We start from the raw sequence: 17,343 nt of genomic DNA, 5'->3' as shown, positions 1-17,343 counted from the left end.
GGTGGACTAGTACATGTTCAAATGACGAGAACAAGGATGTAAGGGAGAGACCTAGGAATGTATGTAACTGCCATTTGGTTAAGCATTATTTCAAGGTGCTATTATCACACCTGCTTAATTTAACTTTTTAATGTTTTACAGATTTCTTTATTTTTATTTATTTTCTAATTTTTAAAAAGATTTCGTTTGTTTTTATTGGAAGGACAGATATACAGAAAGGAGGAGAGACAGAGAGAGGGGAAGATCTTCCATCCAATGGTTCACTCCCCAAGCGGTCGCAATGGTTGGAGCTGAACCAATCTGAAGCCAGGAGCCAGGAGCCTTTTCTGGATCTCCTAAAGCTTTGGGTCGTTTTTAACTGCTTTCCCAGGCCACAAGCAGAGAGCAGGGCCGCCCGGATTAGAACCAGCACCCATATGGGATCCTGGAATGTTCAAGGCGAGGACTTTAAACACTATGCTATCACACCAGGCCCTATTTTTAAATTTTTATCGAAAAGGCAGATATACAGAGAGAAGGAGATGGAAATATGGACAGAAAGGCCTTCTAACCGCTGATTCACTCCCCAAATGGCGACAACAGCCAGAGCTAAGCTGATCCAAAACCAGGAGCCAGAAACTTCTTCTGGGTCTCTCACATGGTGCAGGGTCCTAAGGCTTTGAGCTGTCCCCAATTGCTTGTTCAGGCCACAAGCAGGGAGCTGGGTGGGAATGGACCAGCCGGAACATGAACCAGTGCCTATATGGGATCCTAGCACATGCAAGGTGAAGATTTAGACACTGAGCTATTGTGTCGGGCCCCACTGTAATTTTTTAAAGCTTCTGCTTAATTTTTACAAGTGTCATATTTAGCCCTCTACTAAACAGGACCCTAGATATTCTTTTTTTTTTTAAAGATCTATTTATTTTTATCAAAGAATAGAGTTAGAGAGGAAAGACAGAGCAGAGACATCTCCCTTCCACTTGTCCACTCTCCCAAATGGTTACAATGCCAGAGCTGAGCCAATCTGAATCCAGGAGCCAGGAGCTTCCTCCAGGTCTCCCACATGAGTGCAGAGGCCATGGACTTGAGCCATCTTCCACTGCTTTCTTAGGCAATAGGCAGGGAGATGGATTGGAAGTAGAGCAGCTGGGACTCAAACAGGTAGCATTATGGGATGCACATGCCACAGGCAGAGAGTTAGTTTGCTAAGCCACTGCACTGGTCCCAACAGTTGATATTCTTAATTGCCTTAACATCAAATTCATATTTCACACACATCTATAGGTTTGGGTCTATTTATTGTATGGGGTTAGCCCCACCTTACATAGACCATTGCAATGGACTTTCAAATGGTAAGTCCGCCTTGATCCTTACTCTTGCCCAATCCCTGCTCCCCGCCCCCCCCCCGCACCCCCTCCCTGCCACACACATACACACCTGTAGTGCTTCTATTATTGCAAAGGCACCAAGTCTGTGGCCTAGCCAGAAAACCCTGTGATCTAACAGAAAAACCAACAGATTGCTGGTTTGCATCTGCAACTAGTACTCCACAAATACGAACTACTTCCTTGTCATTCTTCAAGTAAATGATGCTGCTTCTTCCTACCTGGTTATTTTTCTTGACATGGAATGCTCTTAACTATTCAGAACAGCTCCATTCTCAATCTAAGATTAGATGTGCTCCACTCGTCACTCCAGCCACCTCTGTACCATCTCTCCCAAGTCCACCATCCTGCTGTAATTGTCATGATCCTTTTTGGCAGTTAGTCACCCTCGGAAGACTCTGAGCTTAATACAATAGCAAGCAAATGTTCCCACAATGGCCAGCTTGTGTAGTGCCTAGCACCATGTATGGGATTTTCCCTGTGGAACAGAACCAGGTACTCAGGCGAAAGTTGGACATATGGACACCCTCAGGAAGAAGTCTATTGAATAGTTTAGCTGATGCTCTGCCCTAGCCTTAGTGCCCTGAGTTGCTTCTTGGGTGCCCTCAGAGACTGTATCTGGCAGTTCCTTATCTCTGCATCTTCTGATTAGTCCCAAAGACATTGACAGCCCAGCACTTTGGGAATTTGGCTCACTGTTCCTCTTTCCCTCATCAAAGGAAAGAAAGCATAGCTTGGTAATGATGGAAGTGAGAGGCTAATGCAGGACCCACTTCCCTTGCCATTGTGAAGTGGAATATAAGCTGCTTTCAGATACTACTACATTTGATCAGGTCTGGCCCACTAACTCCTACAGATGCAAACTCTGGAGGTTTTGAGCTCTCAAGTATATATTTCTGGCGTGTTCCCAAGTGTTTAGAATCTCTCAGTAATATTTGTGCAGATACCGTAGCTCAGTGTCTCAGAAGCTGTGAGTTTTCCCACCTCCTGTCATCAGAGAAAGATTTTCTACCAAAAAAAAAAAGTGTGGAATGAAGCAGGAACTAAGTTATTTGTGGCAAAATGTTCCCCCATTTCTTTTGGGCATCAAAGAAAGGAGACTTTAAAGATGCTTTAGATCTACTCAAATCCAAAATGTTATTAAATTTCAAAACACCCATGAACATAGAAGTATTTTTAAAAATCAGAAACTTTTTAAGTGAGTCTTATGTGAAGCTTCAGAAATAACAATTTAGACAGGCAAGACAAACATTTTTAGGAAAGTAGGAAAATTAGTTATGCTTGCAATATACACTACTTTTTTCTTCATTCTATTATATGATGAAAATGGCTCAAGGCATTTTTCCCTTGAAGTTGAATGTGGTTCAACTTGCCTAGACAAATCTATACAAAATCATTTTATTGTTTATGAATGAAATGAAACCATAATGAGTGTATTTATGTCTGGATTTTCTCACACACACAAAAAGAAATGATTAAATACTATACTGGCATTTTTACTAAGTAAAAAAGTTTTTGAAAATATTAGGATGGCTTCTGTCCTCCAAAGATCTTTTCTTTTTTAATTTCCTTGGTAATTTTAAATTTTTATTTTTAAAGGTGAGTCATTTGTCCTGAGACACATCTGCACCATTGCAAGCAAGTGTTTTAGGAAGAAATTAATGAGCACATATCGGGAGTGGGTGTTGCTTTTCTAACCAGCTCTACCCCACATGAATTTCAAAACATTTGGTTCAAGCCACTCTGTTCTGCTCTGTGAATGCGAGGTTTCCAAATAATTCCATGTGATCTGTGAGGATTCCCGATGCACTGGCACCCGCAGAGTCAGAGTGTGTACCAAACACCAGTGTCCACCGCAGAGCATGAAAAGCCTTTTTCATCTTCCCTGTTTTGTTAGTACTTTTCGTTATTGTTCCCTATGATGAATGTACCAATGATCTTCAAAAATTTGGCAGGAAAATGCACATCATTCTTTAATCCATTTTCCACTAACTTTTTCAAGTCTCCTCATACATGTGTCATGACTAAAGAGAATATGTTTCCACCACCACCAAAAAAAAAAATCATTATTAAGAAACCATACTGGAGAGATTAGACAAAGATTCAGGGTAAGTGTTTTGACATTGTCATGAATCATGCTTTTAATAGAACAAAGTTTTAGTAGAGAGTCTTTAAGATATCAGACAGCAAAAAATCTATGCCATATTAAAAGCCATTAATCTTGTAAGAATGTTCTATAATAGTAATTTAATAGCTAATGAGCCCCAAATTATCACATCATTTCAGGGAAGTAAGATATAGCAGCACAGTACTACACTGCTCTCCATCTACTTGATACAGTTTTTAAGAAAACATAAAATATTCAAATCATTAATGCCTCTGTGTTCCACACAGCAAACAACAGCAAAATAACAGAGTATTCCCTAAAACGTAAAGCTGGGGCCGGCAGGAGTGGTGGTACAGTTGGTTAAACTACCACATCCACATCAGAATCCAATTCTAATTCTGATCCAGCTCTTTGCTGATGCCCCTGGGAGGCAGGAAATAAAGCTCAAATATTTGAGTTCTTTGCACCTGCACAGTAGGCGTGGCTACAGCTTTGGCATACCCCAGCTGCTCTGTTACTGCCATTTGGAAAGTGAACCAGTGAAGGAAAATTCTGTCCCTCTTCTCCATCCAGAACTGAACAAAAACAAGCAGGTTTTTAGAAGCTTAATTTTCTGGCATAAAACATGATCTTTTTCTGTGTAACCAGATCATCACTTAGATCCCTGGTATCGGGGCTTTTGGTCTTCTAGTAATGCTCAATTTTAGTAACAGTATGTTTGTTTCATAAATGATACAATGTAAACTTTGACATTTTATATAATGGAGGGGAAAAAAAGCTGTAGGGGAAGTTCTTTCATCGTGAGTCTGGAAGGAGAGTTGAATCCAGTTGTAACTACTTAATAATAAAATTTAAAAGGTAAGTCGTACATCTAACTGTATTCAAAATACTTATTTGTAAACTACTTTTCCAATCCATGTTTACTAAGTTCTTTCTAAACAGCGTCCTGCGCGTAACATATTGAGGAAATAAGACTAAAATCAGAAGGAATCCTAAGCTTCAACTTGCAGTAGCTGAGAGAAAACAACTAAAGTTGTTATTATTTTTGTTGTTATTTTGTTTAAATGGGAGAAAAGGAAAGTTTTCAAATGATGGGAAAAAGACATGTCAGAAAGAAGTTAAGGAAAAGAAAAGTAGACAAAAACAGAAAAAACAATCATCCTTGAAGATGGATGCATTACAACTACTTTTTAGCTTCTTAAAAAATGTTACATATTTTCAAATATGTGTGAATAAAGTGAATTTCATTTTTCTTTTATAGATGGTTATGTCCTCCGGAGTTACCTGATTGACAAGTAAGCCCATTTCCTTCTACTATTATACTTGTAAAAAAAATTGTGCTTCTCATTTTTATTAAAGAAAAAAAGTGTATGTGTTTGGAAGGCAGAGCATCAGAGAGACGGAAAATAGACCTTTCTATCTGCTGATTCACTCCCCATGTACCTGCAATCACCAGGTTGGTCTAGGTGCAAGCCAGGACTCGTATCTGGGCAGCAGGGACTCAATAACCTGAGTCATTATCTCCCTAGGTGCTCATTAACAGGAAGCTGGATCAGAAGTATAGATTCCTAATATCACTAAGTAGTATGATCTACTAAACTATTATAAATAAATATAAAAATAACATGTGGGCTGTGTGCTTGGCACAGTATTGCCACTTAGGATGCCTGGGTCCATGTCAGAACACTTATGTTGTGTCCAAACTCTGTTTCTGATTCCACTTCTGTAAATGTGCACCCTAAGGAGCAGCAAATGATGGTTCAAGCCCTTGAGCCCCCATCAGCTGTATGAGAGACAGACCAGGTCCCAGGCTCCTGCCTGTAGCCTGCCCAGCCCCAGCTGCTGCGGGCATTGGAGGAGTGTGAGACAATGAGTTTCTTCGCCTCTCCCCATCTTTCAATACATTAACATTTTTAGATTAAAGTAAAAAGCATTCTATACTGATGCCAATATTAGAATCCATAATAAAGACTTTCCTCAAGTGCACATCTCTTAAACAGCTATAAGTCCTTCCAGCTCATGACTATACAATTCAGAGTTTTCGATATTCATTGAACTCCAGCAAACACCCAAGACAGGATAAAGGTCCTAACTTTTCATGCATTAATATTCTGTATTTCACTTGGTGATTAACGCATTTGGTTTAGCTGTGTTAATTAAAAGCCAATTCATGTCTACACAGTAGGTGCTAATGTCATCTATTTTCTATCATCTATCATCTATTATCTATTCATACCATGTAAGCTTCTAGCTTAGGTCCTTGTTGAGGATTTTTCATTAGGATGAGGCATAGTAGAGTATTATATTGCCTTTTTTGGATGCATACCAGGAAGAAAGATTGTACTCAATGATTTCTCTATTCTTATGAATAAGACGTTGTCACACTGTATCGCAGTCTGGTACCAGTATACCATTGGAGTCCCCCTAAACACTGCAAGATTCTGTCCCAAGTTCTGTCCTGTTCCAGGGTAGAAAAAAGAGTTCCATTATTGAAGTAGGCCATGTGCTAAAACAAACATTTATGGAATTCAGTATAATAAAAAATCAAGGAAGAGTCACAAAGTGCTCATTTTTAAACAATGTGACATCATCAATCAGAAAGAGGGAACACAGCGAAGGACATTGACAGCCAACAAGCAGGAAGTGAAAAGAAGAAATTATCATAATACCTTTGTTTTCAAAGCAATGATTAGAGCAATAATTATGGTGGCAAGACATGTGACTTTTTCAATGGTTTTCATCCATGAAAGGTGCAAAACTGATGAAAATGAATAGGACAGTAATCTTCATCAGGCGATCTTCTTAAATCTTTAAGAGTAAATTAAGAAAGTATACTCTGTCATTATCCTTTCACCACACACAATGCTTGCAGTGAATACTTAATAAATGTTTATTGACTGAATGACAGGGAAATCTGTCCTCTTTGCGTTTGCATCAGAGTTCTATTAGCCAAGCCCTCCCTCCATCTCAGAGCAGACACAGGGAGCTCACAACATCTACCACAGCTGGCAGAACTTTGCCAGGCCTGCTGCTGCCCACACAACAAGGCACAGAGAGAAGCCCGGACCCCAGAGAGACTGTGTCTGAGTGACAAGGCCACTTTACTCTCTGAACTTTATAACTGCCGCCTGCATTTCAAGACTATGTTCATATTTGTAACATTTTTTAAAATTTATTACTTATCTATCACTCACTCACTCTCCCTTTAGAATATAAACTGCTTAAAATCAAAGTGTGTGTCTTATTCATGTATGTGTCTCCTGGGAGACCAGAGGGACTCAAATGCTTATTGAGAAAAGTATTTCACAAAGATTCAGGACCAGACAACACCTAATATGTGTAAAAGTAGCCAAAATCACTATTATGGATGCTTATCTTTATATAATCACAGTGTTTACAGTTGCATATAAATCTCCACAACAACTCTATGATGGCTAATTACTCTATAAATAGTGTGTATGTCCTTGATGATGAATATTTATAAATCATAATTAGAAAATATAAAAAGTATGCAGCCATTTCTTGTGCATGCCAACTATTATTGTAATTCATTTCACATTTGGAATTCAAGCGAAAGTATGAATAAGTGATGTTAATAGATACAAAAATTCTTCACAATTGTGGATACGGACCCTCAATGGAATGTTGTGCATGGTTGTCTGTTCAGTTCAACGAGCATTTCTTGGAGAGCACAGCTGTGGACTAGACCACAGTAGGGTTCAAAGCTGAGCAAGGCACAGTGTGTTCTCTTGAAGCATGTTTTAGTCATTCTGTTCGCAGAGCACAACATAAGACTTAGGTCAATGAAAAAAGAAAGACGCACATGAAATTTCTTTCCACTTGCAAGCATAGAACATGTAACTTCTTACCCTTACAAACCTCTAATTGTATTATATAAAATTGTATTCTTGCTCTGCATGTTGTTCTCAAGGGAATCAGACATCTTTCTCTCAAAAGCATTCTTTTCTACTTTCACAGTGACGGAGAGATTTATGACGATATTGCTGACGGTAAGTCTTTGATGGCACTCACGGTATGGAACAGCTACTGTATACTGACTCTATACAAATCACAAAGCTAGCTTGTTAGATTAATTCAATCCTTCCAATATGATCAGGATCTGAATTGCTTAAAAATGTTAAGGAAGGTAAATGCCCTGGTAAGATGGGGAGAAAAACATCCTTTATTCACATAAGCCTGGGCAGGGAGGGGGGAATACTTTGGAAAGAGAAGTTAAAAATGTTGGTGAATTTCCCATTAGACTATGAGTCTTCATACAATTTCTTTCATCAAAATGCATAGGCATAGTGGTCAGTAAATAGTAAGAATTCTAGTGGAAGTATCATCTATGTTTAAACTTTTACCTCAGAAGTTATTCTCAAGTCAGGTGAAGGTCAGTGTAGATCCTGTTGTTCGTCTTGTGAAACATGCAGTTCTGATTCATGCAGGATACTCTTAACTTCAAAATGAATACCAAAGATTTCCATTAAAGCAATCCTGAAAGGGCAAGAGTGGGTCTCATGTTGGTAGAAAAAAAAAATCTGTCCAGAAATGTGATTAAAATTGTATGTTGAGTGAGATTAAACATTCACGCTTTCATTTAACTAGTTTTCTGTTTGTTTTTTTCTTTTTTTCTTCTTCCTTTTCGTAGAAGTCGGCATTTTTTTTCACTTGACTTCCCAAGCTTGGAACACCTAGACAGTATGTGTTCTACAACAATATTTACATTTGTGTTTTCTTTCTTCAGGTTGCATCTATGACAATGAGTAGTCGCAGCTTCCGTCTGCCTGTTGCTTTCCTTAGTTGCCAAGATGAAGGTCAAGTCTTCATAGGGTATAATAGAAAATGGAGTCACCAAATTACTTATTACCATTTCTTGTGAATTTCTGGTTATCCTTAGAAAGTTTTGAAATTTTTTATCTTAGAAAATGATCTTTCTGCCTAGTATCTCAAAAGACAGCATTAGTGACGTGTAAAAATTATAAAATATACCATGTCTGCTTTGGCCACAATACGAAGACATTACTTTTAGGCTACCAATGGACAGTGCCCCTCCTCTGCTCCAAAAAAAAAAAGAAAGAAAGAAAAAAAATCATTACAGAAAAAAATGACTATATTGTCTATAAAATCCTTAGGAAGAAAAACAAAGACTACAAAGAAGAAAACTTTAAAACTTAACCACAAGAAGGAAGACTACTGTTTATACTTTTAATTATGATTACATATTGTATTTTCTGCGCAAACCACCTATCTTTATAAAAGGAAGAGCTTTAAATATTTTTTGAAAATTATAGTAGCAGTAGTGAAATTTTTTATGCAAAGTGTATTTGTATTTGGCAATTGTGAATATGTGATAACCATCTGAATATTATGCATTCAGTATGTACATCTAACAGCAAGCTATAGAAGAATTTAAAATAAATATTCTTTTGGTACATTCACTAATTGTTAACAGTTTAATTCCATACTCTGTTTAGAGAACAATGGTAACTAGCATAGTTATAAATGAAAACTGCCCTGAAATTATGAAGAACGAAAGAATGGACCTTGAAACTAACTAATCTTTTATGACACCTCTGTCATATTAAAATTCTTTTGAAGATCTTTTTCCAGTGACCTCTACAGGATTTTTTCTACCTACACTTTTAAGAAAGGTAGTGTCTGGACTAGAGTGCTTTCTGCTTATGCATACTCATCTGCAAAGCGATCCCTGTCACCGTAAATGTGAAGCATTTGGGTTTCAAATATGAAGAACACTAAATGCCACAATACAAAATGGAAATCCCCAGCACCCAATAAACTAACATGTTAACAAACTTTTTTCTGGGTCTGGCACGGTGGTGTAACAAGCAAACCCTCTGCCTGCAGTGTCAGTATCCAGATGGGCTCAGTTAGTGTCCTGGCTGCTCCACTTCTGATCTAGCTCTCTACTTAAGACCTGGGAAATCAGCAGAGATCGGCTCAGGCCCTTGGGCCCCTGCATGCACACGGGCGACTCAGAGAAAGCTCCTGGCTCCCAACGTGAAGACTGGCTCAGCTCTGGCCATTGCAGCCATTTGAGAGGTGAACCAATGGATGAAAGATCTCTCTCTGTCTCTATAAATCTGCTGTTCAAATAAAAAATACATTTTTAAAAAATAACTCTTTTGTAACCTCTAACGTAGGAAATGAACAAATCCAAATATAGTTCTACTAATGATCCACGATTTGATAAATCATATATCCTTTCAGTGTCCTCACCTGTAAATTATGCTCCCCAATTCTCTGTTACCTGCTAGTTCAGGCTATTATAATTCTCCTACCTCAGATCCATGTTTGGAAGGTTTATGTCTAATTTTTTTTCATTTCTTGATTAAGAGTTGATGTATTACATGTTTTAGTACTTCAAGGACCTATTGGAGTTTCTACTGAACTGAAAGAATTTCAAAAAATTGTCAAGCTACTGGAGCCTTCCTAGCAATAAAATGGGACTTTTTATATTTAGGAACTCTGAAATTTGAAACTCAGCCATCAACTTCTACTGCTCACTTTCTGGGAGTCCAGGTCCCCCAGATTAGAAAATACTAACATCAAAGATTTACTTCACTCAGGAAGTAAATCTTTCTACTTCATGATTGGATTAGCTAGCATGTGTCTTCCTAAATTCTCCCACCCTACAGATTCCTCCTGTGGGCTTGCTAAGCATCAAAACCTTTCCCACCGGAAACCATGCCTTAAACCCAAAACACCTCTCCAAATACAAATCATTTCCCTCTTCCTTTTCTCACACTGTTTTCTTAAAGAGGTAGGGTTCCAGAAGACAAATGCATGTGGGAATGGATCTCAAAGACCTCCAAGGTTGAAGAATGGAACTGACTGAAGGACCAGCTGCTGTGCTCTGAAACCCAGCATCATGTTTGTGCCAGGATTCCCCCACACTGCTCAATCCAGTGTAGTGCACACTAAGATAGACTGTTCCAGAAAGATACCACAAGTCCTGGTGTTTCCAAGTTAGCGAATACAAACTAGAGTATAAGTCCCCAGTGAGCTGGGGAGTTTGTGAAGCTGCCTATCTTTCTCTTAAGTCAATTTTGAATCAGAACCTCTGGGGGAGGACACTTACAGATTCATTTTTAGAGATCTATAAATGCAAGATGGGGGCTCAGCTAGGTTTGGTTAATATCTCACCCCTGCTCATCCTTTGCCATGTTCTCAAATTCTGTTCTATCTTCTTGCAGTTTGTCTCTGTTACAATTATTATGGAAGCCTCTCTGCAATATATTACAAGTACCTTTAACTCAAAAGAATTCATGCGCCTGGCATGATGGCACAGTGGCCAAAACCCTGCCTTTCATGCATTGGTATCCCTTATGGGGTTATGTCCTAGATGCTCCACTTCCCTTCCAGCTCCCTGCCTGTGGCCTGGGAAAGCAGTCAAGGACGGCCCAAAGCTTTGGGACCCTGCACCCGGGTCGGAGGGAGACCCAGAAGAAGCTCCTGGCAACTGGCTTTAGATTGGTTTACTTCCAGCTGTTGCGGCCACCTGGGGACTGACCCAGCAGATGGAAGATCTTTTTCGCTCCTTCTCTCTGTAGATCTGCTGTTCCAATAAAAATAAATCTTTGAAAAATAAAAAAAAAAAGACTTCACAATGAACTCTTCCTCTTTTCCCCTTAAACCATTAATTTGAACTGCGGATTCCACCTCTATGACATTCAGCCTCCATTTGCTCAAACTCAAAACTCAGAAGTACCTGATTCTGTTCTTCCATTCTCCACATTCAATGAAACCTCCTTAAACAGAGTACCCAGAAAACAAGGACTCGGGCTTGTTTTTAGATTTCTCTATTTTGTGTGACATTTGAAGCCCTGCATCATACAACTGAATTTAAAAAATGATGCAGCTCCTTGTTTCTTGTTTCCCACGCCATGGGAGGAGGCTATGTGACTTGATAGGTGAGAAATGCATGTTTGATGTATTAGCATGTAGGTCTTGGTGAGCTCAGAATCACTGAAACAAAACCAAGCTTGTTGGGATAGTGTCACCAGGTGAGACTTCTGGAAACAGATGTTGAAAGCTTGAAGTACCAGATGTGTACTAGCTCAGGCTCCACATCGGTGAAAGGGAAAGAAGATTCCGCAGATGAAGGGCCATGAAGGCACCAGCGCCCGTTGAATGTTTCTTTCAGACCAAACGACAAGTCTCTTCACACTGCTCCCGCCCTGGATGGGCACTCCCGGGAAGGGAAGGATGTGCCTTTGGACAAGTTGACTCTGCACCTTGAGCGGGCCTGGAGGGAACAGACACCTGGGGGCTGAAGACAACCCTGCCCCCGCAGCTACACCTGCTTCCATCCCTACACGCAGATTGAGAGGTGAATGAGACGTTGGGGTGTTGGAACACACAATTGTGACCCCTCTGTCCAAAAATCTTACCGTTATAGTGAAGAATATAAGACAAATGATAAAGAAAGGTCCTGTTATAATGGAAATTGAAAAAACTTGAGTCTATTCTAAAGCTGATGGAAAGAAACCAGTTAAAAGGGAAAATACAAGTTACAAGAAAGGAGCAGACATTGTGGCAAATTCGGTTAAATAAAGTGCCAGCCGGAGCCCAGCCCCTCTCCTTTCATCCGGGTTTCAGCAGATATGCCTTGGGGGCAGCCAACGATGGTTCACATACTTGGGTTTCTACCACTGAAAAGGAAGAGCAGGATGCAATTTCTGCTCTTGGCTTTATCCTGACCCAGTCCTGGCTTCTGTAAGTATTTGGGAAGGGGTGGACCAGCAGATGGAAGAGCCATCCCTTTCTCTCTGTTCCCATTCCTCTCTCTATCACTTCACTTTTCAAACAAAGCTTTAAAAATTTATACAATAGGGCTCAGCATGGTAGCCCAGTGGCTAAAGTCCTCGCCTTGCATGTAACAGGATCCCATATGGATACTGATTCTAGTCCTTTTGGCCCCCACTTCCCATCCAGCACCCTGCTTGTGGCCTGGGAAAGCAGCCAAGGACGACCCAAAACTTGGGACCCTGCACCCACATGGGAGACCCAGAAGAAGCTCCTGGTTCCTGGCTTCGGATGGCTCAGCTCCAGCTGTTGCAGCCACTTGGGTAGTAAATCATCAGACAGAAGATCTTTGTCTCTTCTTCTCTCTATATATCTGATTTTCCAATTTTTAAAAAAAAGGCTTTATTTTAAGAAGAAGACTTTAAAAATGTATACAGGATAAAATATAATCAAGAAATGTTTCTTAATAAAAGCTTTGGAAAGAAACAGACTTAAAAATTTTTTAAAAATTTTTCCTTAGCAACTTATTTTCTATTAATACATGTGAAATGCTAACCATTTATTCTGGACATACGAGAAGGATTCCACTGCTACCTGCTATTATTGTTATGACTAATCTTTAAATCCCTACTGATATCATCTATTTTGTGAGAATCAAGTAAAATAGGTAAGGATTTATTTTCTGCCTTCTATTTGAGATTATGTAATCTTAAGCAACATTCTCAACTTTCCTAAAACTCAATATCTTCATTGACAAAATAAGCATGTATCTACTGTATAGGCTCACTGTACAAATGAATTGAAGCATGTGCTTTAGTCCATGAGCCTTTTATGCAGAGTCTGAGGCAGGCTGACCGTCGTTATCTCCTTTCTCAGTCATTTATTATACATCCTGACCATGTCCACTCAGGGGAATCCTGTTGAGATGTACATTATTTCAATGATGCTGAACTTCCTGTGAGTCCCAGTTATTTTCCTGCTGATATTTGAAAGTAATAAAGAAACCCATACTAATAAATACAACCAAAACCATAAAATAATTTATAACAATAGCATATATAAACTAGTTAGGTCCATTCCTATGTCTGAGTTTTAGGTTACAAGGGGTCCATCTTTTTTTATTTTTTTATTTGTGTCTGATATTCTTTACAACTTCATTACAGGTAGAAAGTTCTGGTTTTCATAATACAGGCATCTGTTTTCTAATTCAGTGACAGTTTTCATTCTGCTTCTTTGTGGAAAACAATAAGCTATAGTATGTGCCTTCTACGAAAGCGATGTGGGGCTCAGGTGCAGTCTTCAGCTTTATCTGCAAAGTTGGCAAAGTAATAGATGGTCAACAAGTACTTCTCATCCTTGAGGGGTTCATTTACATTTAGCAATTCCTCTATAGCTTCCTACTGCTTGTTCACTTTCCAAAGTTTTCCAACTGTCAGAAATATGTTTATGGGGATAGCATTATGGCATAGTGGATTAAGCCGCCAGCTTTCAACTGGCATCCCATGTTAGTGTGCTGGTTTGAGTCACAGCTGCTCTACTCCCAATCATGCTCCCTAGTAACCCACCAGGGAAAACAGCAGAGGGTGGCCTAAGCATCAGGGCCACTGCCACCCATGCGGGAGAGCCAGATGGAGTTTCAGGTTCATGGCTTTGAGTTGGCCCATTCATGGCATTGTGACCATATAGGAAGTAACTCAGTGGCTGAGAGATCGCTCACTGTCTCTTTCTCAGTAACTGGCTTCCAAACAAATAAAATATATGCTGTTCTGGTTATTTCAATGTGTTTTCTCTGGGTTTTTATTTTTTTCTCACATAAGTCAGGCTTTCCTAATTTTCTTTAATTTATCTTGGTATATACTAGACATCATAGATAATTATTCTAGAATTGGATACTGTCTTTTTTTAAATGAGTTTAGCTTCCCGTATTTGTTGGTTTTAGGGTTTGTTAAGTATGCTTGCGGGAGCTCCTAGTGCAGGACCAGTGATCCTTTGCCCCCGTTTACAGCCCTTTTGATGCCTCAATGATAACCCTTAAAGTATGACCTTCTCAAGTTTTGCAGGTGAATGCCAGCATACTCACCGAAGCCTCCATATCCTGGTTAAAATCTATACCTCTAGAATTTCCATTCAGATCAAAGCCCCCACATGCCACTCTCTGCCAAGTCTCACAGCTTCCCCCAACGCTAGTCCAGCTTAAACTCCAGCCCCTTAAGCAAGGGCATCCATGTGCCCACTTCCAGAGCCTCCGTATGCCCATTACTGTGGGTGAGTCCCTCATCTCTGGGATCTGTTCGATAATCATTTCTGCATAATTGATAGAATCACAAATTCTTCACTTGGTGACTGGGATTGTTGCACAGCAGGTTAAATCGCGGCTTGGGAGGACCAGCATCTCGTATTGAACCCACTCCCATCCACCTCCAATCTAGCTTCCTGCTGATGTAGCTGGGAAGACGGCAGACAGTGGGCCAAGCACCTAGACCCCTGACACCCAAAACAGAGACTTAATGGGGTTCCTAGCTGGTGGCTAACACCAACTGTTATGGGCATTTGGTATTTGGGGAGTTAACCATCAGATGGAAGATCTCGTGTGTGTGTGTGTGTGTGTGTGTGTGTGTGTGTGTGTGTGTGTAAAAGATTAGCTTATTTGTATTTGAAAGGCAGATGTTACAGAGTAAGCAGAAGTAACAGAGGGATCTTCCGTCTGTTGGTTAATTCCCCAAATGACCATGATGGCCAGAGCTGAGCTAACCTGAAGCTGGATGCCAGGGGCTTTTTCCAAGTTTCCCACATGGGTGCACAGCCCAAGGACTTAGACAATCCTCTTTGCTTTCCCAAGCCACAATCAGAAAGCTGGATCGGAAGTGGAACAACCAGGACATGGACCTGCTTGCAGAGCGGCACCACAGGGCGGAGGAGCTTGCTGTGCTACCACGCCAGTCCCTCTGTGTCTCTGACACTCTGCCTTTCAAACAAGTAAATCTTAAAAAAAAAAAAAAAAAAAACCCTCACTTGAAAAAAACTAGTCCATATCTAATAGCCACTTTATTTGTCTGATCGTTAACATCTAAAATTATTGGGGGATAATCGTTTTTATTTCTACTGATTCTTCTTCACCAAGACCTTTCCAGGTGAGTTTCTGAATCTGCTTGAATTGGAGCAGCTCCTTGGAGCTGATGGAGGGCTTTGTTTCTGGAGAATTTGTAATTGCCATTGATGGAAGCCAGGGGGCACTACCAACCCGGCTCCACGTTGGCTTGTCTCTAGGATCCCTGTTTTGTGCGGGAATCCACTTCTGCCTTTGTACCTTGTGCAGTGGTGACTTCATGCTATTAGCATTCGCCCCCAGATAGCCTCATTTTTTCCACTTGTTTACTAACTCAGAGTTCTTCACAGTAAGTGAGTAGTGATTTCGGTATCCTAATTTGTTTCTAATTTTTTTTTTGATGATGATGATGAAGATGATGATGAAGAGTTTTGGGGATTTTATAAAATTTCCCAAAGCAGAGTCGAAAAGAAAAAAAGATCTTGATGTCTATTCACCAGATGAGCGCTGGCCGTGTGTTTCAGTCAGGTAGGTTTTACCGGCAGGAGCTGTGGAGGTGTTCTCACGGAAGAGGGTGATGGCTACAGGCTGGCAGTGTCTCCCGCACCCCCCAGGATGTCTCCTCTATGCACACGGCTATATCCTATGTCCAGTTAAGTGGACTTAAAGAGCGTAACGTACACGTGGCTTAGAACAACTCTGGCAAGACAACTGGGGGGTGATAATAGGAACGCAAGCGTAAGTTAGCTCTTCATTTCCCACGGAAACCCACGTCCAGCCACAATGCTAAGTCCCTTTTCACTGCTTATCCTTTACTATGATCTAGGTCTATAATCTTCTCTGAAACGTTAGCTAATAATACAAAGCTGTTAGATTAGTAAAAATACTTTAAAAATAAGCAGTCACAAGGGGAAAATAATTTTCTATATTTTTTTTTTCTGTGATGCTAGAATTCACGTAGTATTGAATCCATTCCCTGGCAAAAGGAATGGCTTTTCAGCAACAGACAAAAAGGCACATCAGTGGGAATACAGTGGTATTTCCTGCTATAAGTTAAACTCAAGGCGGGAGGATAATACTAAAACTCAGGTTTGTAGGAAAAAAAACCTTGAAGACGTGGGAATTATGTCCAGCTAGGTGGCTAGACAGATGTTTCTAGCATGAATTCAGCCTCTGGTGTTTGTTAAGTATTATTCAGTGTTGATCTACAGAAGGAACTACTCTTTTCTGTACCACCGCAGCCAAAAAAGTATCAAAGAACAAACATCCTTATCCGTAAACATCTTCCCTATTAAAAGCCGACGTCGTATGAAAATCAATGTTGTTCCTGGAAATGAAATTTTGAAAGGATTTAATCAGAAGCACGCAGATGTTGCCACATGTAATCCTTTTACATCAGCAAGACATTAAAATACTTTGACCGACTATGAAAAAGTCATTGATATTTCTTGCAGAGGTTCGCAGGATGTGGCTTCCCATTAGCCTGGTAACAATCAGATACGTAAAAAAGATTCAATCTAAACTCTTTTCCCTTAAGGTAAGTGTGATCATAATAATTAGGAAAGCTATTGCTTCCCCCAAAAAACTGGTGGGGCAAGATTTCCTTGTATTCCCAGAAGATCATGCTGAAGTTCCAATGTGCTGAGGTTGACAGCAGACCCAGGAGGACGGCTGACCAGGGAGAGAAGGATTCTAAATCCAGGGGGAGAGCAGAGCGGCAGAGTGAGGCAGTCCTGAACTTCTGGATTGTCTATTCTCGTTTAACTTCAGGGGGAAAAATATCTTGAAGGTTTAGAAAAATTACCTGAACGAAAATAATCATAAAGTCCTAATAAAAAGTTAGAAACTAAATATTAAAAAAAAATTTCACAATTTTGCTCCTGAAAACAATGCCAACTGCGAATAGCTGCTGTGTAAACTTGCCTATGTGACCACTGAAAAGTGACGGTGGCAGCGTTTGATAAGCTGCTGCTCTCAGATACTTGGTGTTGAAGTGACTTTGAGAGTTGGCTGAACATTGTGCCTTTCAAAAACTTGTGTGTGGGGAAACTACC

The 17,343-nt window shown here is 40.0% G+C and overlaps 1 protein-coding gene across 5 annotated transcripts in view; it reads left to right on the top strand.

Moving 5' to 3' along the window:
* FYB1 (FYN binding protein 1) overlaps positions 1-9,294 on the top strand; it is a 134,340-nt gene extending 125,046 nt beyond the window's left edge. For 3 of the 5 annotated variants that reach the window (XM_040977485.1, XM_040977482.1, XM_040977483.1), the window contains 2 exons: positions 4,736-4,769; positions 7,453-8,278. In XM_040977485.1, coding sequence (XP_040833419.1) covers positions 4,736-4,769; positions 7,453-7,555 — 137 coding nt within the window. In that variant the 3' untranslated portion in view covers positions 7,556-8,278. Of the gene's footprint in view, positions 1-4,735; positions 4,770-7,452 lie in introns of all 5 variants that reach the window. The other 2 variants (XR_005883532.1, XM_040977484.1) reach the window with 2 other exon arrangements.
* Positions 9,295-17,343: the final 8,049 nt, after the last annotated feature.

This window comes from Ochotona curzoniae, unplaced genomic scaffold (assembly GCF_017591425.1).
Source record: "Ochotona curzoniae isolate NIBS_2020 unplaced genomic scaffold, NIBS_Ocur_1.0 contig_2754, whole genome shotgun sequence".
Lineage (NCBI taxonomy): Eukaryota > Metazoa > Chordata > Mammalia > Lagomorpha > Ochotonidae > Ochotona > Ochotona curzoniae.
Note: the sequence above shows the minus strand (reverse complement) of the source record. Positions and strands in the feature narration are given on the sequence as shown.